The following is a 26,971-nucleotide window of genomic DNA, read 5'->3' as shown; positions in this document are numbered from 1 at the left end:
TGAACTTGGAGCGTTTGGAAGGAGGGCGCGGAATCAGAGTGAGGACAGGTGAAACATTCGAGCTCGCCGCTCTGGGAGTCGGGAAGCTTCGAAAGCAGGATCCGAAAGTTCTGTTGGGGAATAGAGTAGAAATCAAACTCGGAAATGATGTAGAACCGAGGGCAACTTTTCCCCACGCTAATGCCAACAGGCTCAGCGTTACATTAAACGCAAGCGGTGGGTCCTTTGCCGCACTTCTGCCCCCAAAGAATCGAGTCTGAAGTAGCGAAGACGCCGCCTGCGCGGGGTATTGTCCCCGGGCGGGGGGCGCGGAGACTCTGGCAGAGCAGCTCCCCGCGCCCCTACTCCCCAAATCCTCTTGTGGGGCGCCATCGCCCCCTGGCGGAAAAGGCCCGAGTTGCAGGTTGGTTTGGCAATTCCATTCCCCAAAGGGAGACACTAAGTCCCACCCAGGCTGGTCTCTTTCTAGAATACAATCTCTTGCCCTTGGATTCAGGGACACATTTCCATGGTCCTTCTCTGTGTCGCTGGGGACTCAGTTCCCTCATATGTCAAATACCTGTCGATACTTAAGGGGAAGATTATCGTGAGGCCTTAGCTCATAGTAAGTGCTCAACCTATTTCGATGGGACTCTAGTTGGTGGCAATATTTTTATTATTTATAGAGCTCCTCACCGTGTGTCAGTGTGAGCCCCCCTCCCGTATCACCTGCCTCACAGCACCGTGCTTTTTCTTCTTCATAGCACAGGTGGCTCTCTGATTCGTGTGCTTCCTTCTCCTGGCCTGTCTCCTCCATGAGACCATCAGCCCCACAGGGCAGGAACCTGGACTGACTTGTTCACCGCTGTGTCCCCAGTGCCTGGCCCATAGTAGGTGCTCAATATGTAGGTATTCAAGGGATGGGTGAACTGTCCATCTCGATACGGTTCCCTGTGGTCTTACTGAGTCCTCAGCAGTTACAGATGGGGAAACTGAGACGCCCAGCAGTGCAGTTGCTTGCTGTAGTGCTTGGCCTCTGCTCTCTGCTCATTCACACAATACCCTGTTTGGTAGCCCTTTCTGGTTGTCAGGCGCTGGGGGGTGGCACGTGGGGGTTGGGGAGTGGGTGAGTGGGGAGGGGTGAGGGAGGTGGGGAGGTGGGGTGAGGTGGGGAGGGACACGGTGATGCAGCAGTGGCCACAACAGCTCCAGCACCTGCTGCCCAGGACTTGGTTAGGGCTATTTTATTTTTATGACAAACTCAAATCAAATATAGCACCTACTGTGTGCCAAGTACAGTTTTAGGCTTGTGACACGTAACTCATTCCATTCTCGTAACACATGTACTATTGTTATTCCCATCTTATTTATTTTTAAGATTTTTAAAAAAATTTATTTGTCAGAGAGAAAGAGAGGAAGAGAGAGCACACAAGCAGGCAGAGGGAGAAGCAGGCTCCCCACCGAGCAAGGAGCCCGATGTGGGACTTGATCCCAGGACTCCAGGATCATGACCTGAGCCAAAGGCAGATGCTTAACCGACTGAGCCACCCAGGCGTGTGTCCCCCATCTTATTTATTTTTAAAGGTTATTTATTTATTTTTTATTTTTATTTTTTATTTTTTTAATATTTATTTATTTTTAAGTAATTGCTACACCCAACATGGGGCTCAAGCCCACCATCCGGAGATCGAGAGTCACTCACTTTACTGACTGCATCAGCCAGGCGCCCCATCCCCATTTTAGAGATGAGCAAACTGATACGCACAGAGAAGCTGAGTGGCTGGCACAAGGTCACACAGCTAGTAGATGACCTTGGGGGAGAATTACACCCAGTGATGAGCCTGCATAGGTAAGAGGGAGAATCATGGGGATGGTACACTTCCTATCAGACACACAGAAGCCAGAGAGACAGAGGACTGGTTATCTTCTAATTTTGCAAGAAAAATAACTAGGAACCCAGAATCGGAGATTCCAATTGTGAGGACAAAATGAAGATACCTTTGAGATGAGCCAGACTCAGAACATGACTATCCAGAAAGCTCTCTGAAAGCATTAGAAGTGAATGGACTCAAGCAAATAGTAAAATGAATTCTGAAGAAAGGTGGTTATAAAAAGTAACAGAATTGTTATGGGTTGACGCTTGTCCTCCAAAAAAGATGTGTTGGAGTCCTAACCCCCCGGTACTTCAGAATGTGACCTTATTTGGAAATAAGGTCTTTACAGAGATAATCAAGTTAAAATGAGGTCATTAGCATGGGCCCTAATCCAGTTTGACTGGTGTCTTTATAAACAGGGGAGTTTAGGCACAGAGACAGACACACACAGAAAAGACCCTGACGCAGAGAGAAGATGGCCATCTACAAGCCAAGAAACTCCTGAGGCTACCAGCAGCTGGGAGAAAGGCCTGGAACAGATCCTTTCCTGATCCTTTCCTTGTGCACTAGGAGGGAACACAGCCCCGCCAACACCTTGACTTTGGACCTGTAGCCTCCAGAACCGTGAGACAATTCATTTCTGTCACTTAAGCCACCCAGTTTTGGGTACTTTGTTACAGTTCTCCTAGGAGACTAATAAAAAATGTATTTATGAATCAATTGTACAAATAAAAATTATTTATAAAAAACTTTTATAGTAGGCCCCTAACAAAAGCTGGAATCGTTGGAGAGATAGAGACAATCATTATATTCAGGTATATGAAAAAGATGTCTTTTAATTAACCCATCAATTGAGGCCCCTAGGACGGCTCAGTCAGTTAAGGGTCTGCCTTTGGCTCAGGTCATGATCCCAGGATGCTGGGATCGACCCCGCTGTGTCTGGCTCCCTGCACAGCCCAGAGTCTGCTTCTCTCTCTGCCCCTCCCCTTTGCTTGTGCACTCTCTCACGCTCTGTCTCAAATAAATAAATAAAATCTTTGAAAAAATGAAACCATCAATTCATTGAAATTCCAAGCTGCTAAAATCCATCTAGAAGAGAAAAGGTGTAAGAACAGTAAAGACAGATTTGAAACTGAACAGGGGGGGACTTGCCTGATGTGATCACAAAATGTATTAAAATAAAATCATTAAACGGTACAGCATGGAAGCAAGGAACAGATATAGAGATTAATAAAACTTAACAGAAATGTCAGAAATAGACATATATCGACATGTATATATGGGAATTTGGCTCACGATAAAGGTGAAATATCAAAATTGGGGAAAGGGGGGGGCCTGGGTGGCTCAGTGGGTTAAAGCCTCTGCCTTTGGCTCAGGTCATGATCTCAGGGTCCTGGGATCGAGCCCTGAATCGGGCGCCCTGAATCGGGCTCTCTGCTCAGCGGGAAGCCTGCTTCCCTCTCTCTGCCTGCCTCTCTGCCCACTTGTGGTCTCTTTCGGTCAAATAAATAAAATCTTTAAAAAACAGTTAGGGAAAGTATTGCTTTTTTAAAATAAATGGTATTAGGGCGCCTGGGTGGCTCAGTGGGTTAAAGCCTCTGCCTTCGGCTCAGGTCGTGATCCCGGGGTCGAGCCCTGCATTGGGCTCTCTGCTCAGCGGGGAGCCTGCTTCCTCCTCTCTCTCTGCCTGCCTCTCTGCCTACTTGTGATCTCTGTCTGTCAAATAAATAAAAATAAATTTAAAAAAATAAAATAAATGGTATTGGGACAGTTGGCTACATTCATCATAAATTTCTGCCATAGTGCATCTTCAAAAATAAGTCTTATATGGATTAAAGACAGAAACAAAATCGAGACTCTGAAATTATTAAAAGTAATTACAGGATATTTTTATGACCTTGGGGGGTATGGCAGGTCTCTTAAACAACACACCAAAAGCCAAAGTCAGCACCGAACAGACTGATAAACAGTTCTAAATAAACACTAAGAATTCTCTGTGACATAAATAAATAGTTAAAATACAAAGTACAAACTAGGAGGGGATACTTGGAATATACATAACTAAGAATTAGAATCGGAATCCATAAAGTACTCCTACAAATTAAGACTAATAAAAAAAAGGCATACAACCCCATTAAAAAAATGGGCAAAGGATATGAGCAAGCAATCCACAGGAGACAAACTACATAAGACCAATAAACTCAACAAAAAGATGTTCTCTCTCCTTAGTAACCGGAGAGCCGCAAGTTAGAACAGTATGATGCTGTTCTTTCAGGAAATGACTAATACTAACTCATCAACCAGGTCTCTGCTCAGATGTCTCTTCCTCCAGGAAGCCCTTCCCTACCCTGGGGCTCGGTTGGGCGGCTTCTTCCCTCCCCTCCCCTCCTGCCGGCGGTCCCGGGTCTCCCATCCCAGCCGTGGTGGTCACTGGGAACGCAAGTGTCTCTCGCCCACTGGACTGGGAGCTCCAGGAGGACAGGAGGGAGCTGTGGTTGTCAGTGGTCGCCGCTGAGTCGCTAGCACTTCCCCGCACAGGGCCGGGAACAGAGGAGGCGCTCGGGAGTACGTGTGGAATGAACGAATGAATGAATGTGGAAACCGAGGCCAAGTCAATGGCGCAGAACTGGGATGTGAGTCAAAGTCTGGACTGAGAGGAGGAACCTAATTTTTTTTTAAGGTTTTATTTATTCATTTAACAGAGAGAAATCACAAGTAGGCAGAGGCAGGCAGAGAGAGAGGCGGGGAGAAGCAGGCTCCTCGCCGAGCAGAGAGCCCGAAGCGGGGCTCGATTTCAGGACCCTGAGATCATGACCTGAGCCGAAGGCAGAGGCTTGACCCACTGAGCCACCCAGGTGCCCCGGGAGAAACCTAATTCGATCTCCCGCCATTCCCCCCCAATCCCCCCCCCACTCCACCCCACCCTAACCCCGCAGTGAATCCTGTCCGGAGCTCCAGCACAAGGAGGTGCCTCATAAGGGCACCGAAATTGAACTTCTCGGCTACCGGAGACGTTCAGGTGGTTAGATCAACCGCTCTCCAACCCAAACCTCCGCAGTCCTCCAGGACCATAGAGAGCTGCGCAGGGACCGCCCCTCTCGAAGCTCTACCCCTCTGGGAACGGTGAGGGCGGGATCGGGGGCTAGAGAGGCCGGAAGTGCGGCGAGCCCGGGGACGCGCTGGCCGCGTCGGCGGTGGGAAGCCTCTGTCCCTCTCCGGTTTTTTACTCGCGGCTCGGGGGCAAGGGTGAGTCCTCGCGGCGCTCCGACAGCCGACTCGGTCGAGAGACGTGGGGGGAGGGGGAGGCGATTGGCAGCCACAGGAGCCAATCAATCGTTGCAGTGTCTGAGAGAAGAACGAGATGGAGCGAGGGGAGGGTATCAGGTGCAAGCCCTGGGGCGGGAAGGAGGGGACAGAGGCTCGACTGGGCCAACGGAAGGCGGGAACAGTGAGGGCGGGGCGAATAGAACGTGGGGGACCTTGAGGGGCGGGGCTAATGGAACGCCTGGACCGGTAAGGGGCGGGGCGAGCTGAAGGTAGAGGCTACGTGTGGGCGGGGCTTTAAAGAATCCAGTGCACTGGGTATTTGGAACTTGACGCAGCGGAGCCCCGGGATTTTTGGGGTGGGATGGCTGTGAGTGGGACTTCCTGCTGGGAGGATGGGAATGCAGGCGCTGGTGTTTCCCTCGCCCCCGCCGCCATGTCTTCATTTCCAGGCCCTAGAAGAACCTTGGGATGGACGAAGAGGGAGTGCGGCAGCCCTCTGGGCCACCCACGAGGAAGAAATTCTTCATACCGCTGGAGGAGGATGAGGCCCCTCCTGCAGGGGTAGGACGAGGAGATAGGGAGAAGGCTGGGAGGCTGGGTGGGGGATTGAGAGGAAGGAGGACAGGAACGGTCCTGTGGCCACCCGTGTGGGTTAGGAAATGTGATCTGGGTCACCTTGGGAAAACATCTCTGCTCTCCGCAAGTCTGTTTCCCTATCTGTAAAATGTCTTGGCGATTCCAAGACAGGGCTCCAGGCAGGGAGAGCGAACCGCCAAGCCCTGTTTTATGTGGCTGGCACCCTGGTTGGCAAAGCATCAGTTTATTGCTGATGTTTGAGAATTGGAAGGCTTTGCAATTAAAAAGAAAGTCTGTGCTTTTGGCATGTTTTGGTAAATGGAAGGAGCTGACAACACTGAGGTCACATTCCTATGGGAAAACAATTGGCTGGTGCTGAGGACTGGCTGTTCACTAGGTGCTAGGAAGAAAAACAAAGTGGGCTAAGGGTATAGGGGGTGATGGGGGAAAGGTGCTACCTTAAGTGAAGGGACTGCTTCTCTGAGGAGGTGACATCTCCCGGTGATGTGAAAGAGGTGAGGGAGTGAGCTGTGTGAGAACATCTGGAGGCAGAAGGGACAGCCAGTGCAAAGGCCCAGGGAGTTCGAGGGCAGGAAGAATGCCAGTGGGGCTAGACTAGAGAAAACAAAGGGAAAGAGGTGAGAGGTGAGACCCTCCCCACCCCGAGGCAAGGGGGCAGGGACAGATGGTCCAGAGTCTTGTGGGCTGTGGTGACAGCTTCAGCTTTTGCTCTGAGATGGGAACCACCGAGGTCTCCAAGCAGAGGGTCATGAAATGACAGTGAACAGATTGTGGGGAGTAAGGGTGTAGGCAGGGAACTGGTGAGGAGGTGACTGCAGGGGTCCAAGGGAGAGAGAAGGTTGCCGGGACCAGTGCAGAGGCTGAGGAGTGGGGAGAAGGGGCTCGATCTTGATTTCGACACTCCCCTCCCTTGCACAGGTCAAGCCCTTGTTCAAATCCACCCGGAGCCTGCCCACCGTGGAGAGCTCACCTCAGGCAGCCCCTCAGACATACGCCGAGTATGCCATCTCGGGACCTCCAGGAGGGGCCGGAGCACCACAACCCCCCGGGTCCGAGCCCCTGGCAGGAGAGACTGCTAATCAGGCCCCCAAACCAGGGGCGAAATCCAGCAGCATCATTGTGAGCCCCCGCCAGGTGAGGAGGGGATGGAGAAGTGGTGGAAACTCGGGTTATGGGGCGGGGAGTTCTAGTGGGTCGTGGAAGGGAGGCTGAGCTCTAGCCACTGTGCTCCGGGCGGGGCCCCTCTTTCATTCATCCATTCAAGTACCACGTATGAGCTGAGGTTGCCCCGTGTCCTGTTGTTTGTTATGACAAAAATACCGTAGGCTGGGTAGTGTAAACAGCAAACATTTATTTCTCAAGAGTTCTGGAGCCTGGGAAGTCCAAGGTCAAGGCCCTGGCAGATTCAGTGTCCAGGAAGGACCCCGGTTCATAGACTGCTGACTTCTCACTGTGTCCTCACACAGCAGAAGGGGCGAGGGAGTGCTCTGGGGTCCCTTTTATGAAGGCCCTAATCCCTTTCACGGGGGTTCCACCTTCATGACCAAATCGCCTCTCCTCACCTCCTAATACCATCACATCATGGGTTAGGATTTCCACATGTGAATTTGCGGGGGGGACACAAAAGTTTAGTCTTTAACACTCTGACTCTTCTTTTTAGGGGTGCGATCACGTTAGTGCAACTAAATTTCCTATCCCCCGGGTTTGTTCATTCAAAAACTGTTTCTTTTTCTTTCTTTTTTTTTTTTTAAGATTTTATTTATTTATTTGACACACAGAGATGATAGGTAGGCAGGGAGGCAGGCAGAGAGAGAGGAAGGAAAGCAGGCTCCCTGCTGAGCAGAGCCTGATGTGGGGCTCGATCCCAGGACCCTGGGATCACGACCCGAGCTGAAGGCAGAGGCTTTAACCCACTGAGCCACCCAGGTACCCCCAAAAACTGTTTCTTGAACGCGGGCCTGAGTTTGCATCCTGCTCTGGCACACAGTAGCTGTGTGATCTTGAGTGAGTGACTTAACTCATCTGTGTCTTTGAAACGAGGTTTCGCCTGCCTGCAGTCCGCAGGTATGTTCAGAGGTCGCCAAGTGCTCGTTCTAGGCTGGGGATAGAGTGATAGAAGGGCAGCAGGTGAGGGCTCTGCTGTTGGTGGAGGTCCCCTTCTCCAGAAGAGCAGCCACTTACAGAGATAATGGTAGGACCCGAGAATGTGAAAAGATGCTCAATATTGTCCGCTGCCAGGGAAATGCAAATCAAGATCACAGTGGGGTAGCAGTTTATGCCCATGAGGATGGCTCTCATCAACAGGCCATAGAAGGGTCTCGAGGCCATGGAGGAACTGGAGCCCTCACAGGCTGCTGGTGGGAATGCACAATGGTGCAGCCACCTTGGAAAACAGTCTGGCAGTTCCTCACTTAAGCGTAGAGTTAGTGGGGCACCTGGCTGTTTCAGTTGGTGGACCTCAGGGTTGTAGGTTCGAGCCCCATGTTAAGTTTAATTACCTAGAAATATATATAAATTTTTTTAAAGATTTCATTTATCTATTTGACAGATCACAAGTAGGCAGAAAGGCAGGCAGAGAGAGAGGGGGAAGCAGGCTCCCCGCGAGCAGAGAGCCCGACGCAGGTCTCGATCCCAGGGCCCTGAGATCATGACCTGAGCCTAAGGCAGAGGCTCAACCCACTGAGCCACCCAGGTGCCCCAAAAATATATATAATTTTTTAGAAGGATTTTATTTATTTATTTGAGAGAGAGCAAGCAAGTGGGGGGGCAGAGGGAGAGAGAGAACCTCCAGCAGACTCCCCACTGAGCATGGAGCCCAACTTAAGGCTCGATCCCGCGACCGTGAGATCATGATCTGAGCCGAAAACAAGAGTCAGATGCTTACCCAACTGAGCCACCCAGACGCCCCCCACAAAAATAAAATCTTGAAAAAAAAATAAGAGTTACCGTATGACCCGGGAAGTCTTCTAGGTAGATGTTCCGGAGAAAAGACAACATACATCCGTACAAAATCTGGGGCACAAGTGTTCCCCGCAGGTTTGTTTCGAATAGCCAAAAAGCGCAGACAACCCACGTCTGTCGGGTGACGTCTGGCTCCTTTCACCTGGTATAAGGCTTTCAGGTTCCTCCACGAGGTAGCGCGAGTCCGTGCTTCCTTCCTTCCCCTTCGAGGGCCCGAGAGTATCCCGGCGTGTGGGGGCGCCGGGCCGGGGTTCCTTCCCTCCGCTGTTGGTACTTGTTGGTTATTCCAAAGATGCTGCCCTGAACATTTGCGTTTGGGTTTTTTGATAGATGTGGGTTTTCGGTTCTCTGGGGAATTTATGCAGGCGTGGACTTGCTGGGTCATGGGGCGGCTCTAGAGTGAGCTTTTTTAGGAACTGCCAAACCATTTTCTCCAACTCGCCTTCGGTTTAGGTTCCCGCCAGCAGTGGGCGGCCGTTCCAGTTTGCCCAGATCCTCACCGCCTTTCCTTGTCTGTCTTTTTTTTTTTTTTTTAAGAGTTTATTTATTTATTTGACAGACAGAGATCACAAGTAGGCAGAGAGAGAGGCTGAGAGAGAGAAGGAAGCAGGTCCCCTACTGAGCAGAGAGCCCGATGTGGGGCTCGATCCCAGGACCCTGGGATCATGACCCGAGCCAAAGACAGAGGCTTTAACCCACTGAGCCACCCAGGCGCCCCCCTTGTTGGTCTTTTTGACCGTTTCGGCCATTCTTGTGGGTGTGAAGGGGACAAGGTGATCCATTTATTTATTTATTTATTTAAGATTTTATTTATTTATTTGAGAGAGAGAGTGAGAGAGAGCATGAGAGGGGAGAAGGTTAGAGGGAGAAGCAGACTCCCCGCTGAGCAGAGAGCCCGATGCGGGACTCTATCCCAGAACTCCAGGATCATGACCTGAGCCGAAGGCAGTGGCTAAACCCACTGAGCCACCCAGGTGTCCAGTAATCCTTTTTAAAATGTATTTTGTTTATTTGAGAGAGAGAGATCACGAGCAGCGGGGAGGGGTAGAGGGAGCCGGGAGCCCGATGCAGGGCTTGATCCCAGGACCCTGGGATCATGACCTGAGCCCAAGGCAGATGCTTAACTGACTGAGCCACCCAGATGCCCCAGATTAATCCTTTACAAATGAAATGGGATCCTGTCTCAGGTAGACATCCTACCTGGAGGAGGAGGGGGAGAGAGACATGTCCATGACCAGGCTCGGGTCTCTGGATGGCGGGGCTGTCCCCGAAGTGGGGCCGGTTGGAGGGGCAGGTGTGAGGGCTGATGCTGAAGGCACTTGGGAGGCAGTGGGGCAGACCTCCTGGAGGAAGTGTCCCACAGCCCCAGGACACACACGTGGGGCCAGGGGAGAGGGCTGAGCTAGAGAGACTCAGGGATCCTTTAGTTAAGGCTCAGGGCTGGGGGAGGGGCCTAGGTCAGAGCCAGAGCTCCAAGGACATTTCAGGCTGAGGAGGTAGGCTCTGGAGAGGAGGGCCACAGGCACAGGCAGGAAGAGGTGGGGAGGTGTTGACAGTGGTGGGGGAGGGGGCCCTGGGGTGGCAGTAGTCCCAGGACTATTCCTGTTAATGGCTTTGGCCCTTCCTCCCTCCCCAGAGGGGCAACCCCGTGCTGAAGTTTGTGCGTAACGTGCCCTGGGAGTTTGGTGACGTGCTTCCCGACTACGTGCTGGGCCAGAGCACCTGTGCCCTGTTCCTCAGGTGAGCTCTGAGGGGCTGCCCCACCTTCCAGGGAGGCCTGGGAGGGTAACTTCCCAATGTTTTGGACTGTTCACGGGGAGACCTTTGCATGTGGCCCTGTTGGCTCTGGGCCTCCATGGGACCTTGTATGGGAGGAAGAGGTCTTAGCCTGGAGGTGCCCAGAGTCAGAAGAGCTGCAGGCCCAGACTGTGGGTCTGAGGGAGGAGGGGCTGGGGGCATGGGCTCCTCAGTCTGAGGGAGGACAGGGCTGGGGGGCCTTAGGCTCCTGGTTCTGAGGGAGGAGGGGGTTGGGGGCTGGGCTCCTGGGTCTGAGGGAGGAGGGGACTGATGGCCTGGACTTCTGAGTCTGAGGGAGGAGGGGCTGGGGGCCTGGACTCCTGGGTCTGAGGGAGGAGAGGGCTGGAGGCCTTAGGCTCCTGGGTCTGAAGGAGGAGGAGGCTGGTGGCCTGGACTCCTGGGTCTAAGGGAGGAAGGGGTCAGGTCACTCATGTCCCAGACATCTAGAACGAGTTGATGAGAACCAGGATTTCTCTACCCTCTGCCCCTATGAAGCCCATTCCCTCTCTACTCCCCGGGGTTCCTCTCCAGACAGAGCTCGAGGGGGAAGTGAAACTTCTAAGTTCCTGTCCTCCCTGCAAGGTGGGAGAGCTGGTGGCTGCTGGGCAGAGATGTCTCCTAGTCCCTGGGTGGAAAAGCCACCCCTTCCCCCTGCCAGCACCCTTTGAGGCCAAAGCAGACAGTCCCTGGGATAGGCCTGCCTCCCAAGATCAGCTGCACAGTGTCCCCCAGTCCACGCTCTCTGAGCCCTGGTCTCCTATCCTCTACCCAAAGCCCAAGTCTCTTGCCTGCCTCTGTGAGGAACCTGGGGTCTGTCCCTCCAGGGAGCCAGAGCCAGGCAGCCCTCGCTGCGAACCCCACCATGCCCCTGCCTTGCTGGGTGAGCTGGGCCACGTCACTTCACTTCTCTGAGCCTCAGATCCCTGTGTTGCCCACGCCCTCTGCCTGCCAGCGAGAGTGAAGAAGGGCTCCCGGGGTCTCGGGGAGACTGAGGCCTCCCAATCCCTCCCTCTCCCCTGCCCCCCCAGCCTCCGCTACCACAACCTCCACCCAGACTACATCCACGAGCGGCTGCAGAGCCTGGGGAAGAGCTTCGCCCTGCGGGTCCTGCTCGTCCAGGTGGACGTGGTAAGCAGCGGTCACTTCCCTACCGGCCTCATTGGCCCCATCTATGAAATGGGGCGCGTTGGGCCTCACGGCCGCCAAGTGGACTGTTGAAACCCGAGGAAAGATGCAAGCTGAAGCCTCAGTGAGGAACCACCTCTCATGTCTGCGTTTGATACCCTGTATTGGCAAGGGGGGTCGGAGGGTAAAATCATCTGTCTTCTCCTTCCCCATCCCACTTCGGCCGAGCCCAGCCCTCGGCCGCCTGAACGTGACTTGCATCTGTGTCATCCTCTCATCCGGGGGCTTGGCTCCAGCCTCTTCCCTTGTCTCGTGGCCTCCAGCCTCAGTGCCTCCCCTCCTTACAGCAGCCAGAGGAGTTTCCCTAAAGCACAGATCTGTCTAGATCTCTCCGTGGCTCTCCAGTGCCCTCCGTGGCCCGTCAGGCCCTGTGTGCCTGCCCCCCATTCCCCACGCTCTGGGTTCATTTCTTTTCTTTTCTTTTTTTTTCTTTTAAGATTTTATTTACTTATTTGACAGAGAGAGAGAGATCACAAGTAGGCAGAGAGGCAGGCAGAGAGAGTGAGAGGGAAGCAGGCTCCCCGCTGAGCAGAGAGCCCGATGCGGGGCTCGATCCCAGGACCCTGAGATCATGACCCAAGCCGAAGGCAGAGGCTTAACCCGCTGAGCCATCCAGGCGTCCCTCCGGGTTCACTTCTCACTTCTGTGTGGTCACCCCTTTACATTATTCTCACATACTATGTGAATCATAACTCCTCAAGCCCTCTTCCCCCTCCCATCCTTCGGACAAGCTGTTCTCTGTGGAATTCCATTTTTGCTCTCCTTTGCCTCCTTCGCACCTCTTCATCCCCCTTCAGGTCTCAGCTCAGATGTCCCTTCCTCCAGGAAGCTCTCCCTGATCCCCTGGGCAGGTCAGATGCTCCTACTCTCCCATCCCAGTCCTGGCCCCTCTGGCTCATCACTGTGCGGGACAGTTTATCTGCCTCATCAGACTGTGAGCCCGAGAGGGCAGAGCCTGGGCTGTCTTGGTTGCTGCCGGGTCATGGCACTGCCCAGCACAGGTGCACTCCCGGTCAGAGCTTAGCGCGTGTCAGTCGAGTGGAGGGTGCTTGGCATCCTAACCTACTGTGTTTTCAAGACTGTAATTCCTTGCTTTCCATCAGATTTCTCATTCTGATTTTCTTTTCCACCCAGAAAGATCCTCAGCAGGCCCTCAAGGAGCTGGCCAAGATGTGCATCCTGGCTGACTGCACCCTAGTCCTTGCCTGGAGGTGAGACCGAGGCTCCCCGCCCAGGTCAGGCTCCATCCCGAGAGTCAGTCCACCCCCCTCACCCCCCCAACCCCCCCCCCCCACCGCCGCCAGACCTTTCCTTCTCCTGCCGTGAACTCCCCGTATGAGCCTGGTCCAGGCACTGCCTCCCTCTGGGCCTCAATGTCTTCATCTTTAAAATAGGGTCTTGGGGCGCCTGGGTGGCTCAGTGGGTTAAAGCCTCTGCCTTCAGCTCAAGTCATGATCCCAGGGTCCTGGGATGGAGCCCCGAATCGGGCTCTTTGCTCAGCAGGGGGCCTGCTTCCTCCTCTCTCTCTGCCTGCTTCTCTGCCTACTTGTGATCTCTGTCAAATAAAAAAAAAAAATAAAATCTTTAAAAAAATAAAATAAAATAAAATAGGGTCTTAATATCTTAGAGGGCCACGGTCACAAAAACAGGTGACCTAGATCAGATTGCCAGAACCATACTAGGCACTGATGAGTTAGACATAAAGTCTGTCTGAATAACTAATACCACATCTTGGTTTCTAAAGACTATTTAGATTGGCTAATTTCTAATTGGAAAAAAGATATCCCTTCCTCACACCATAAAGAAAAATTAAATCCTGACAAATTAGAGACATTAAAAAAAAACAAAAACAAGGTGTTAGAAGAAATCTTACAGGAGAATGTTTTTTGTAATCTTGGGGTAGGAAAAGTTTTGGGTCTAAAGCAAGACCCAAAACCCCAAAGCCATAAAGGAAAAGGTTTGGCTGATTTGAGAATATTAAAACTTTAAAAGTTGTGGATAGTAAGAGACTGTAAATAAAGTTAAAAGCCAAGTGACAAATTACAAAAAAGTACTTGCTGTGCACATATATATACACGTATACAATGTCTATATATATGTATAAAATAAAGATTTAACATCTCTAATTTATGTATGTACATATAAGTTATATTTATGCAGTGTTAATACACTTAAATATTTATACTTACATGCATATATTTAAACATTTATTATATATTTGTATGTGGAAAGAAATTTCTGGAAGTCAGTAAGAGCCCAAATAAGCGTTTAATTCAGATTGCCAAAACACATGAAAAAAATCAACTTTATTTTTTATCAGGGAAAAAGTAAATTTAATTTTATTCTATTTTTTTAAGATTTTATTTGAGAGAACGAGAGGGAGCACACGTGGTGGGGGAGGGGCAGAGACAGAGGGAGAAGCAGACCCCCTGCTGAGCAGGAAGCCCCATGTGGGGCTCAATCCCACCCTGGGATTATGACCTGAGCCGAAGGCAGACGCTCAACTGACTAAGCCACCTAGGCACCTGAAAAAAGCTGATTTTTAAAAATGAGGTGCCATTTTCCTCCCATAAATCTGGTGAAAACGTCTCAGATGGATAGCATGAAACAGGCACCTGCACGTTTGGTTGGCGGGAGACTTGATTGGCTATTAACACGAAACAGACACCGCTGTTCAACGCAGACATTCCCGCACCAGGATGAGCCCTGCTCGCGTGTGCAAAGGGTGCACCCGCGATGACGCGGGCCATCAGTGCAGCTTCAGTGGTGAGAACCAGACAGCACCATATTTTTATTTATGGGCAGAAGGAAGGAAAGGGAGCCGTGGTTTGGAACAGACACGTATGCGGATAAACTAGAAAGGGCTGCAAAGGGCTCCAGGCCTTGGACAGCATTGACCTCTGAGGAGGGGATCCCCAGGGTCCTGGGATCGAGCCCCGCATCGGGCTACTTGCTCAGCGGGGAGCCTGCTTCTCCCTGTCCCCCTCCCTGAGTTGTTCTCTCTCTCAAATAAATAAAATCTTTAAAAAACATAGAACAAAGATGCTCCTTGTGTTCTTTTCTTTTTAAAAAGATTTTATTTATTTATTTGACAGAGATCACAAGTAAGCAGGGGCGGGGGGTGGGGGCAGGGAGCCCGATGCAGGGCTCGATCCCAGGACTCTTGAGATCCCAACCTGAGCCAAAGGCAGAGGCTTTAACCCACTGAGCCACCCAGGTGCCTCATCCTTGTGCTTTTTTCACTGAGGAACGTACAAGGGTCTCCCGAGCTCTGTGCTGGAAAGCAGGGCGCAGAGACCGTAGAAGTTTCCTCTTACCTCACAGAAGCCTTTCCAGATTGGCTTCTTTCACTTAGCAATATGCTTCTAAGGTTCCTCCAGGCCTTCTTGTGATTTGGAAGCTCACTTCTTACAGCTGAATAATATCCCATTGTCTGGATGCGCATTCTTTCCCAGCTGTGTAATGTTCTGTCAAGCAGATAGGCCAGGTCACGACCTTGAACTCACGACCCAAGAGATCAGGTGTCGCATACTCTACCGGTCAGCCGGGCGCCCCTGAGTTAGTTGTATATTAAAAGCAAGTGTAAACGTTACTCCATTTTGTGGGAAGTAGCGTCACGTAAAGTTAAGGATGCTGTTTCTCTCAGCCAGCTGTGTCATTTTGGGCAAATGATCCTACCCCGCTGGTCCATGCTTCCCCCTCTGTATAATTGTTTCAAAATATTAAGTGCCTTATAGGAGCTCTGGGTGGGGGTGGGGGGGGTGGGGGGGTGGTTCTGGAAGCTTCTGACCATAAGGAGTTAGCGCCTGGCATGCAGCTAGGCCCCCATGAAGAGGAATGTTTCCTGTGTCTTTACATGCAAATCATGGAATATTTTGCAACCGTTAAATAAAAGAGGCCAAGCTCCTTCTGCTGACAGGGGAAGACATCCTGCTTATATTGCAGAGTGCGAAAAAGAAAGCAAATTCCAGGGCGCCTGGGTGGCTCAGTGGGGTAAAGCCACTGCCTTTGGCTCAGGTCATGATCTCAGGGTCCTGGGATTGAGCCCCGCATCGGGCTCTCTGTTCAGCAGGGAGCCTGCTTCCTCCTCTCTCCCTGCCTGCCTCTCTGCCTACTTGTGATCTCTCTCTCTGTCAAATAAATAAATAAAATCTTAAAAAAAAAAAAAAAAAAGAATTGTTAACAGTAATCCTGCCGAAGAGAAAAGCTGCAACGCTCGTCTAATGAGAAAAAAAAATAGAATTAGAAAAATGAATGTTTCTTTCGAAAATATGAACCATCACTTAATTAAAAAAAAAAAAAAAGGTAACCAAAAAACATTGCTCTTTAGCTAGGATCCGAAGGCCTTGACCCTGAATCCTCTATTTACTTCCACTCAACTCACTCTTCGCAAGTTCCCCGAACAAAAAAGGCCAGCTTCTTCCCAGAGCCAATAAACTTGAGCTACTTTCTTCTGCACACAGATAGAGCCTTGTGAAGATTTGCTTAGGTCGCCTACCTTTGAAGCAGTTGGTTACAGGTCAGAGGAAGCCGTGCCTGATGTGAAAATTGTGATCGTCAGGTCATGTTAGCAGCTATAGTAAGATTCGGCCGTCAGCAGTGGGGACTGAACGCCTCCTGAATTGGTCTTCCTAGGGCTAGGAAGAGAGTAACAGTGTTTCTGGTTTTTTCTCCCTCTCAAACTCCACATACCTGCTCCGCATACACCCGAGAATAGCTTGTGTTTCTTAAGCAGGTCTCTGAGCGCTTGAAGCCGTGGCTCCTATAGTTGTCGCAACTCTGCCATCCACTCCACTTTACAGATGAGGAGACTGAGGCCCAGAGAGAGAAAATCACTGGCCCCAGGGTCACTCAAGTGGGCAGGGGCAACCTGAATCCAGCAGGTCGGGCTCCCAGGCTCGGCCCCTTAGCCAGCAAAGGTGCACCTGGCCGGGGTTGTAGCCAGGGAACATTTAGAGGAGGAAAGTTTGTTTTTTTTTTTTTCCCTCTGTATTAGAGTTAGCATCATAATGAACATAATGAACCTAAAACATGCCCCCCTCCCCCGGCTGACCCAAATGTTCTCACCCCAGCCCGGAAGAGGCCGGGCGCTACCTGGAGACCTACAAGGCCTATGAGCAGAAGCCGGCGGACCTCCTGATGGAGAAGCTGGAGCAGGACTTCGTCTCCCGGGTGAGGCCACGGCACCTCCCTTCCCCGGCCTCCCCCAGCTCCTTCCCGGGGCTCGAACCACCTCTTCTCCCCATCCCACTGTCAGCTCCTTCTCCCCTTTCTCACTCACACAGCAGCTAGAGGGGTCTTCTTTAAGCACAAACTTGATTCTGCCTTCCCCAGCTCAAAACCCTCCCATGGCTCCCCAGTGCCTTCAGGGAATGCCTGGCCTCCTCACCACACTCTACAAGGCCCTGCCTATAATGCTCAGCAGCCCCGTCTGCCTCTGGTGTCGCATTCTGTCACATTCTCCCAGACGTGGCTCGATCCTCTAAGCTTGTGACCTTCTGTTCCCTCTGCCTGCCTACCTGCCTAATCCCATCTTTCCCGTCTCAGCTTTGATGCCTCCTCCTCCAAGAAGCCCTCACTGATCCCTAGGCCATGTCAAGTGCCCCTGTTGGGGTCTCCCCCTCAGCCCTCCCTGTGTGGGTCACCAATGTCAGGAGCTGCTGTGTCTCCCACACTGGATTGGGAGCCCCAGGAGGGCCAGGCTGGCTTGGTCTCTGCCGTGTCCCCAGCACACGCAGCAATCAGTGGGTGCTCAGGGAGTACTGGCTGAATGAATTATTTAACCTGGGCTCCAATGACTGAATAATGGTGGACATCCACTGCCACCGCTGAGGTGGGTAATCTTAGGGGCCCCCACTTGCCTGAAAAGAGGCCCAGAGGGGTCAATTCCCATGCCCAGGCCTCACAGGGAGCAAGCAGTGGTCTTGAACTCACATGGGACTCCAGAGCCTGTGGTCTTCCCCTGGGCAGAACCAACTCAAGAGAAATGGTATTTATCTTCTCATGATGGGGACTGACACCCTCTCACCTGTGCGGGGACCACTCTGAGATTAACTTATATTTAAAAAAATTTTTTAAGGTTATTATTTTTTAAGATTTTATTTGTTTGTGAGAGCATGGCGTGGGGGGTGGGGGGGGAGGAGGAGCAGAGGCAGGAGAGGGAGAAGCAGGACCTGCACTGAGCAGGGGGGCCCGACACAGGGCTCGATGCCAGGACCCTGAGCTGAAGGCAGACACGTAACAGACTGAGCTACCCAGGTAACCCACTGAGATGAACTTTTTAATCAAAGAAAAAGGCATTTATTTGAACGCCTCCTGCATGCAGGGTGTCCTGGGGACACAGTGGTGACCCAGCACTGCCCCCCACGGGCTCCCTCTTGCGGTCATTTCTTCTCGTGATGCATCTCTGCCTCTTTCGCTTCCAGGTCACTGAATGCCTGACCACCGTGAAGTCAGTCAATAAAACAGACAGCCAGACCCTCCTGACTACTTTTGGGGTAAGGAATGACTCCCTTGTCCCAATGGGCATTTTGACCCCTTTGCCTCTTCAAGGACCCGCCCCACCCCACCCCCTACACAACTGTTTTCTTCCACTGCTCTGCCCCCTTGCCCCCATCCTTCCTGCCTCCCCTGCCCTCGCACAGGACCTCAGCTCCTTCCTGGGATCTCTGAGACCCCCGATCAGCAGGTGCAGGGTAGTCTCGTGCTCCCCATCTCTGACCCTTCGCTCCCATCTTCCTCAGTCTCTGGAACAGCTCATGGTTGCATCGCGGGAAGATCTGGCTTTGTGCCCGGGCCTGGGACCCCAGAAGGTAAGAGCTGTGGGAATGGGCTTGAGGGGCCGAGGCAGGCGAGAGCTCCAAATTAAAGGGACCTCAGATCCCAAAGCTCTAAGATTTCAGAAGGCTCACAGTGCTTCTCCTATAGCTGGGGAGAACCGAGGCCCAGAGAGGGTGGGGACCAGCCTAAACTCACACGGCCAGTCTGGGACAGACTCAAGATCTGGCTCTTTCTCTCCTAGTTCCCAGAGTCCCCTCCAGCTGAGAGGGAAAGAAGAAAAGCCCACTCCAGATGCAGCAAACAAATGGCTCATTTAATGACGGGCTCCTTGTTTCTTTCTTGCTCTCACCCAGGCCCGGAGGCTGTTTGACGTCCTACACGAGCCCTTCCTGAAAGTGCCCCGATGACCCCAGCTTTGAAGGAGGCCCTTGGTGTAACAATAAAGCATTTTCCTGGCCCAGGCTGCTGCTGGCGTGCTGGGGCAGTCACCCGGGGCAAGGAGGAGGGCCGGGTCCTCTGTGTTCGCTCTCTGCTGGTCCAGGTGGTCACTTCCAGCTTTTCTTAACGGCAGCCCTCAGTTTCCCGGGAGGAGACTACACGGGATCCTGCTGTAGCTTCTTCCGCTTCTTCTCCCGTCCTGTGGGAGCCACCTCCCCGGACTCTGGATGCAGCGGCGGTCCGGGCATCTCCCCCTGGGCCGCCGTCTCCGGCACCCCACTTTCCCGGCCCCGCTTCTTCCTCTTCTTGGTGGATGCTGGATCTGCCCTGGCCTCGGGCTCCCCCTCGCCCCGCAGCTCCAGCTCCAACACCTCAGCCTGTGGGGCGCTCATCTCGGCCGTTGGCTCCGTGGCTTTGTGGCCGCGTTCCTTCTTCTTCTTCTTCTTGGTGGCTGCTAGGGCTGCTTGCGGCTCGAGGTCCCCAGGCGGCTCAGGCTCCATCTGAGACTCCCCTGGCTCCCCCGTCGCGTTTGGCCATTTTTCTTTCTTCCTCCTCTTTTTGGTGGACGCCGGAGCGGCCTCAGACTCAGGGTCCACTTCATGTGGTCGTTCGGGCTCCATTATCTCCCCTGGGAGCGCCAGAGGGCCCATCTCCAGCTCTGTCGCCTCGGTCGCAGGCTCCATCATGACTTTGTACCCCTTTTCTTTTTTCTTTTTCTTCGAGGAGGGCAGTGGGATGGGTTCCTCCTGGGGCTCCACCTTCAGCGGGAGCAGGGCCTCGGCTGGCGTCCCTTCCCCTGGCTCCCAGCCTTCCGTCCCCTTCTGCCTCTTCCTCTTCCTGGTGGGAGACAAGACCGTCTCTTCCAGAGGCTCCCTTTTAATTGTGCATGCCAGCTCTGCTGTCTTTTCTTCAGGCACTGGCGTCTGCTCTTCTGTTTCTGCCCCTTGGGGCTTCTTTTTCTTCTTCCTGGTGGTGGTGGACAGGAGCGGTGCTCCTGGGGCGTCCGATGTCTCAGCCGTGGGTTCTGCTGCCAAGGGCTCCATCACCGCTGGTTCTCTCAGCTCCTGCTTTTTTTTCTTCTTCCCCACGTCCCCATCTGGGGACCCTAAAACTGTGTCCGCCTCCAGGGCCCCAAGCCCATTAACCGCCTCCTGGGGAACTAAGGCTTCTGGTGTATGTCTCTTCTTCTTTCTCTTCCTTGAGGCTGCCGACTTCAGTGCCAAGACGGACCCAGGCCCTGTTACTGGTAGGCTGCCTCCAAAGGCACAGAACCGAGGCCTCAGGCCAGGGGGTATCTGTGGTGGGGGGCTTGCTGGGATGGGCTGCAGCAGGGTCCCGGGTGGGGATTCTTGGGGACTGTCAAAGATCCTTAGGCTGCCCTGGGGGGCTGGGGCACAGGTGAGTCCCCCTCCAGCCTCCCCTGAGGGAGCCAGCAGGATTGCTTCTCCAGCCTGGGGGCCGCTGCTTCTGAGGACCCGGTAGCGGTGCCGCTTGCCTGCCAACTTGCCCTTTACAATCTGGGAGCCCGAGAGAGGCACCAGCCGGCCATTGAGGCTGAAGGAAAAAGGGGAAGGCAGAAGCTTTATCAGATTGTTTTGGTGAAAGGGAGAAAAGGAGCTGAGAAACAGCACTAAAAAAAAAAAAAATTTTATTCATTTGAGAGAGGAAGCACCAGCATGGGAGAGGGAGAAGCCAACTCCCCAGAGCGATGCAGGGCTGGATCCCAGGACCCTGAGAACATGACCTGAGCCAAAATCAGATGCTTAACCAACTAAACCACCCAGGCGCCCTGAGTGCCTTTGGAAAGCCCCTCTAAACTTCCCCCAAGTTCGGTCACTGGGGTGGGGGGTGGGTATTCCCAGGAGGTAGCCTGGGACCACTCACCAGTCTGGGGCGAAGTCTACAGGAGCCTGGATAAGCCACAGTTCCGTATCTGGGTCCCTTAACACCTCCAGAGAGAAACGAGTGGGCTCTGAAGCTGGGGATGTCGCGATAAAGTTGGGGGGACAGGAGAACGGAGCAGCACCTGCAGAAGAGGAAACGGGGGTCTGCTGTCGCTTCCCCGCGGATCCAATCCTCCAGGGTGCCCACTGGCCGTTGGGTCCCAGCCTCCTGAGCGCCTCAATCCCCCCACGCGGTCTCCTTTCTCCTGCTTGTTCCACAGAGACACCCCTATCTCCACCGAGCCAATTCCTGGAGGCGCCCTTCCCTCCACCGGTAGGTTCCCCCACCCCATAACCTCCCTCAGTCCGAAGTATCTCCCGAAGTCCGGGAGATACTCTCTCCGGAGATCCCTGTTTCTGGGATGTCCCTTTTTCCGTCCGAACGCCCCCGGGCGCCCCTTTCTCCTCCCGGCAGCCAGCTCTGCACCCCACCAGCCCGTCCTGATGCAACTCACCGCCGGACGGGGTGCCCGCCATCCCGGGACCCGCGCCTTCCTCAGACCCACCCGCCAAGAGTCCCCGAGAAGCGCAGCTGACCACGTGGAACCAGGGGGCGGGGCTTCACCCGGGAGCGCCCATGCGGTGGGAGAGCACGGGGGTGTCGCTCGGGGCCCGCTCGCTCTACGAGCAGAATGGGAGGGGTTACCGCTTGTGCACAGCAGACAACAGAGGAAGACGTCTTTCCCCGAAAACTTTCTCCCCCAAGGAGCTAATTAGCTGCTTGGCGGGTGTTTGCGCTTCGCCGGCTCCGGCGGGTATCCCCCCTCCAATCTCTCATATTATTTGCTCCAACGTCGTCTTAAAGGGGCCGACCCATTGGTAGCTCCTAACTCTTAAAGAGACAGGAAGCTCGATTGGTGTGAGATTCTGAAAGAGACAGGTAAGAGTCTAGGTTGGCAGGGCCGTGCATTTAGTGTTACAGCCCCTTCCTGGGAGGCTCAGATGCCTGCGAAATTCGGAACTTGGGTGGGACAAGTGGGAAAATGGAGAAACGGGATAATTCCTCCGGAGGGCGTGAAGTACCAGCTTAGGGGCGGGGCTTCTGAACTCCTAGGGAGCGGGAAACGTAGAGGGAGGAGACTGTGCGCCTCGGGGCGGGGCCTCTAGACTCCTAAGCTAAACACGCGTGGGGTGGTGCGGGCTAGGGGGCGGGCTTTGTGGACCAAATGAGACATATAGATGCCACCGAGGACTTAGTCTAGTGCGTGGGGACATTCCCGAAGGCTTTGAGGATGGGAGAGGGAATAGAAGGCTTGATTAGCGCCCTTTCTTTGCCGGGGGTAGGGGCGGGGAGGCGCGTGTAAACAGCGGCACGTGGACACAGATTTGGGGGTCGCGTCCACGCCCCTTTCCACAGAGACCGCACCGCTTGGGACGGTGGGCGGAGCCGCGGGACGGCGGCTAGACAGGGTGACCCGACTGCATTCCTGGCCGGTGTGTCAGCGCAACTTCCCGCCCCCTCTGCCGTGATTTCGGATCCTATTCGAAAATTGGGGCGTCTCCCTTTCTCGGGGTGTGAGCGGCTTCCTAGAACGGAAGGAGGGTCATGGGAAGGGGACGCGTACCCTCAGCCGGGGATCACCAGGCAGTTCCCCAGCGTGGGCGAGACACTCGGGCGCCGCCCCTGAGGGCTCCGAACTACAATTCCCAGAGGACGCGAGGAGGGGAGACGCCCGACGTCCATCGCGGAAGCTGCTGGGGATTGTAGTCCCAGCCTAAGACTTCGGACTCCGTTGCTGGGAAAATCTGTAAAGATCCAACCCATCCTTTTTATCGACGGGGAGATTGAGGCTCAGGGACTCGAGGGGCTACTGATTTTGCGAGACTCTCTTCCTCGCCTTAGGGCCGGGGCATATGAGTCTCCCCCATCCTCTAACCTTCTACCCCTTTGGTGGCGTCCAAATCTTCTTTGTACAAGGGGGAACCTAAACCTAGAGGGGTGGGGTAGGGATTCAGGAGGCTGTCTCCCTCAGTCACGGCGAGGTTAAAGTCGATTCTATCTACGTGGTCAGGTCGCCCTCGGCTTCCGGACCTTGCCCTTTCTGTCTGTGAAATGGATTTTCACTGATTCCCAAAGGGAACATCTCAGGCTGCGTACTGCCCCTCCAGGACTACAAGTCCCAAGGTGCTCGAGGCGACCCCTACTCCCCCTCTCCTCCGGGACCCGCCTCCCAACAGCCGGAGTCACGTCGTCTAACCTGTTCCCGGCGCCTGCCCCGCCCCGTTCTCCGCTCCCCGCAGCCGGAGCCGGAGCCGGAGGAAGTCCCCCGGTGCCAGGATTTGCCCCGGATCCGTGAGTTCCACTCCACTGGGGTCCAGCGGCTCTGGAGGAGGCCGACACCGTGTCCCTGGGAGGACTGGGAGGGGACTCGGACGCCGAGTCCCAGGGCGGAATTGGGGGTGCGCAGATGCTAGGGTCCTTCGAAGGAAAGAACTCATATTTACTGGGCAAAAGGAAAGGGGACTCTGATGCCTGAGTTCTTGGGGTGGAGGGCTCGGACGCCATGGTTCTGGGGAGATTCTGGAGCTGGGACCCCTGAGTCCCACGAATTGGGCACTCTCAGAAGTCTGAGGCTTTGCGTAGAATTGGGGTATTGGATCCCTGAGTCCTGGGCAGAAATGACAAGACTCGGACTGACTGGGTTCTGGAAAGGGCGGTCATCCCTGACGCCCTCCAGCTGCTTTCTCCACCCAACCTCTAGGTCTCGAGACAGAATTCGGAGTGGGATGGGGATAGTGGAACTCGGGGCCCTGAAATGTAGCAGGACAAGCCCCCGAGGTCCCTCTGGAGGCTGGGTTCCGGCGCTCCCTACACTTTCCGGCTCTGGTGTGGAGGCCAGTGGGGGGGGGGGACCGGGGCAGTTCTCCAACCTGCGTGCGGCTGCGAGATCCCCAACATATCATTAACCGGCGCGTCAGACCTGCCTAACCAGAGGAGGGACCGCCACCCCAGGGCGCCCCCTGCTGGGGGCGGGAGCCTCCCCTTACCCCTTGGAGGTGGGAAATATTTGGGGTTTGCCGAGGGGGTTCTAGAACCCAGGGCAGAATTCCAGAAGGTGGGATTGCATTCCGGGAGGCTTGCGTGGCTGGGCACTACACAGGCATGAGACTGAGAGGACAGTGGTAAACTGAGGCTAAGAGGTCACACAGGTAGAGTTGATTGGACTATGTGGCCCCTTCTGAGCTGCTGTCTCAGATAGCAGAGCTGATTCGTTTAACTTCTTCTGCAGCTGCCTGGGGGACGGGATTCCATCCATTCCCACCAGATTTTCTGACTAACCTTCCTCCTCCTAGGGCTCCTTGCCCTGACCCTGAGGTGAGAAATGTCACCTCCACCCCCATCTGTCTGACCTGAGGTAGTGTGGGAGATAAGCGAGGGATAGAGGCTAATTCTGGAGGTGTGTGTCTGTCCTTGAAGCTGGGGGAGGGCAGGCATGGGCACCTCCCTCTTGTCTGTCTCTCTCTTCTCTCCACCCCTACGCATCACGTGAGGGGATTGAACAAGGCGGTGGGGGAGGCAGGGGGTTCTGATGAGAGAGGGAAGAACTTCCGAATGTCTGGGCTTGAAGGGCATTCGGTGATAGCCTGAGATGAAATTAAAAATAATAACCAACCATGGCTGCCAAGACAGAGCTCACAGGGCGCCAGGCTCAGTGCTGGTAGGTAGGGTGGCGTGGTTCCCACTGTCTAAAAAGGTCTCAGGCACTGCCCGCAGGTGGTTTGCTGACTCCACCCCAGGCAATGACTTCTCTCTACTCCACGGGAAACTAAGGCTGGAGAGCAGGCACAGCCCACACCCTGGGCTTTGGCCACCTTCTCTCTGGAATCTTCCAGGGCATCCCATGCCCCTCCACCTGAATTTTTGGGGATGACCACAAGCCAGAGCTCACTAATGGACAAGGAGAATTTAGGGTTTAGTAAGTTGAGACTCCTGGGGTCAAAACCCAGGGCTTTTAGACTCTCAGAAAGAGTCAAAAGGCCTCTTTTGTGTAAAAAAACAAGATTCCTCTGGGTCTTGAGCCCTCACTGTGTGTTAGATCCTGTGTTATCTTAATGAACAGCCCAGGAAGGTCCGTGATTAAGAATCCTCTATGTGTGAACTTTATTTGGTGCCCTGTGTTGTTCTAAACACAATACAAAAATTATGTCACTCAAACCTTACACCCTTTTGAAGAGAGGGTATAAATTCCCCCATTATACACACGAGGAAACTGAGGCACAGAGAAACTATATAACCAGTCCAGGGTAGAGACTTCGAGAAGGGAAGGCCCTAGCCTGTTCCACAGAGGGGGAACACCAAGTCCCCGAGAGGGGGGGGGGTCTCTTCCAGTGTCTGTCTGTTTAGACAGAAATGTAGGTTTCCAACCAGAGTATTCCCAGCCTAGCCTGGCGCTCTGTCGCGGTTCCCACCGCGGATGATGATTCCTCCAGGAAGCACCCCCCCCCCGGGGTCCTTAACCCCGAAGAACTTGCTTGGCCTGGCCGCGTGCATGAGAACAGAGAGTTAGGGGTGGAGGGGAAGGGGACAAGTGAGAGCTGGGGTTAGACGGTACCCAGGGGTGGACTAGAGCCCGCAGGAGGGGGAGCGGGGAGCTGGAAGTTCAGGGCAGGGGCCTGGGAACAGAGGCGCGGCGCGCGCCGCCCTTGCGCCCCGCCCGGCCCCCGCTCCCCTGCCGCGGGAGATGAGGCACCTGCCCAGGCCCGCAGCGCATTCCCGGGGTCTGAGCTCAGGCGCTGTCCGCGTGACCCGGAGCGCCCCCTGGTGGCCCCGGCAGCCCGTCTGCCCGCACCAGTGGCGGGAGGGCCCCACGCCCAGCCTTGGCATTTCCTTAGAGCCAGAGGATGTCAGCATGGGATATGAGAGTCTTAGAAATTCGGGAATCCTGAAATCCCCCGAAAGAACATCTCGCTGCCAGAATGCTGGCACTGGAGGCTGCATAGAACTGTTCGTTTTTATATTTTAGCAGACACAGAGTGTTTCCTGTGCATCTGAGGTTCTAAAAGCCCCGAGTTCTGATTCCTGTAGTTTCTACTTTCTGAGGCCTGAGTTCTCGGATCCTTATTCCTCTTGCACCTTCTGGCCAGTTGGATCCTCACTATAGTCCTCTACGATGGATTGCTATATATCTTCGTTGTACAGATCAGGAGGCACTTTTGTCAGGGTCAGTGGTGCCCCAAGAGTTGAACCCCGGAAGTCTGGCTCCTTACTTGTGATCTTACCCACTCCCCTAACCATGCCTTTAGCTAGACTTTTAGGGCAGCGAATCCTGGGATAGATAGAACATGGTGCGGGAAGATGGAGAAATCTGAGCTAGCAAAACTGGAGAATTCTAGAATGTTCCAAAGATGGACTCTCGGACCCAGAAAGTTTGAACAAGAGACTCTCAAGCTGAGAGTTTTAGGCTCTGTAGAGCTTTAATTACAACCTCAAGGTCCTTACAGTTTCTAGGGCTCTGAGACATTGAAGAGGCCTCTTAGAATAGCTCCTTGGCCTCCTCCTTTCACTGTTGGGGAAACTGAGGCCTGAGGAGTGGATGGGACTTGTTGCCCAAGGTCACACACTCCCAGCACACCCAAATGAACCACCAGCCCCAACAGGTTCTGTGCCAAGGCTTCCCAGACAGAGGCCAGAATCAGCATGCCCCAGCCCGCCCCACCACCCACGCCTGTACCTCCAAACCTAAGGGGTTGGTGCAGCCCGGGGAGGTGGCAGGGCTGGCGGGTGTGGTGGCTACCATGGGGATGGGGACGTTGCTGGCCTGACCGGTTCCTTGTGGCCTAGCTCTTTCCCACTGAGCCAGTGACCACAGAAGCCCAGCCACCCCCAGCTACCTCCCTGCTCTTCCTGTTAATGCTGGGTCTCCATGAGCAAGGTCGACTCTGGGGAGGGGAAGCGGAGTGGTCCCTGTCCTCTGGGACTCTGCCAAGTCTGGTCACGGCGACCCAGACTAATAAGTTAGATCCAGGTGTGAAACCTAATACCACCGACTCCTTGCAAGGTGATCTTGAACAGAGGGTTCTGAGCCCCACTTTTTTTGCCTGCTACTGTGATTTTGCCCATCACATGTGGTATTGGGTGCAAGCCCTTGGCACAGTTCTAGAAGGTAGTGGACCTTCAGTTAATAGTTGTTATTTTATTTCATTATGCCC

The 26,971-nt window shown here is 53.9% G+C and overlaps 2 protein-coding genes across 4 annotated transcripts; one reads left to right on the top strand and one right to left on the bottom strand.

Moving 5' to 3' along the window:
* The first annotated feature begins 4,997 nt into the window (after window positions 1-4,997).
* ERCC1 (ERCC excision repair 1, endonuclease non-catalytic subunit) lies at window positions 4,998-18,943 on the top strand. 3 transcript variants are annotated; one of them, XM_080827742.1, is made up of 10 exons: window positions 4,998-5,099; window positions 5,570-5,681; window positions 6,636-6,851; window positions 10,315-10,418; window positions 11,504-11,603; window positions 12,795-12,871; window positions 16,733-16,832; window positions 18,086-18,157; window positions 18,404-18,472; window positions 18,794-18,943. In XM_080827742.1, exons 2-10 carry the CDS (start codon window positions 5,589-5,591, stop codon window positions 18,845-18,847), a joined length of 885 nt encoding a protein of 294 aa, XP_080683868.1. In that variant the 5' UTR covers window positions 4,998-5,099; window positions 5,570-5,588; the 3' UTR covers window positions 18,848-18,943. The 3 variants fall into 3 exon arrangements, with proteins under 3 accessions (XP_080683868.1, XP_080683870.1, XP_080683869.1); XM_080827744.1 differs by having other exon boundaries at window positions 5,090-5,237; XM_080827743.1 differs by lacking the exon at window positions 4,998-5,099 and adding an exon at window positions 5,262-5,366.
* Window positions 18,735-21,400, bottom strand: POLR1G (RNA polymerase I subunit G; the record flags this gene model as incomplete). The annotated part of the gene is given in 4 exon segments (XM_080827741.1): window positions 18,735-20,432; window positions 20,763-20,904; window positions 21,277-21,382; window positions 21,386-21,400. Coding segments are annotated over 4 exon segments (1,662 nt in total). The 3' UTR covers window positions 18,735-19,033.
* Window positions 21,401-26,971: the final 5,571 nt, after the last annotated feature.

The sequence above is a fragment of the Martes martes genome, assembly GCF_963455335.1.
Source record: "Martes martes genome assembly, chromosome: 17".
NCBI classification, from domain to species: Eukaryota; Metazoa; Chordata; class Mammalia; order Carnivora; family Mustelidae; genus Martes; species Martes martes.
Note: the sequence above shows the minus strand (reverse complement) of the source record. Positions and strands in the feature narration are given on the sequence as shown.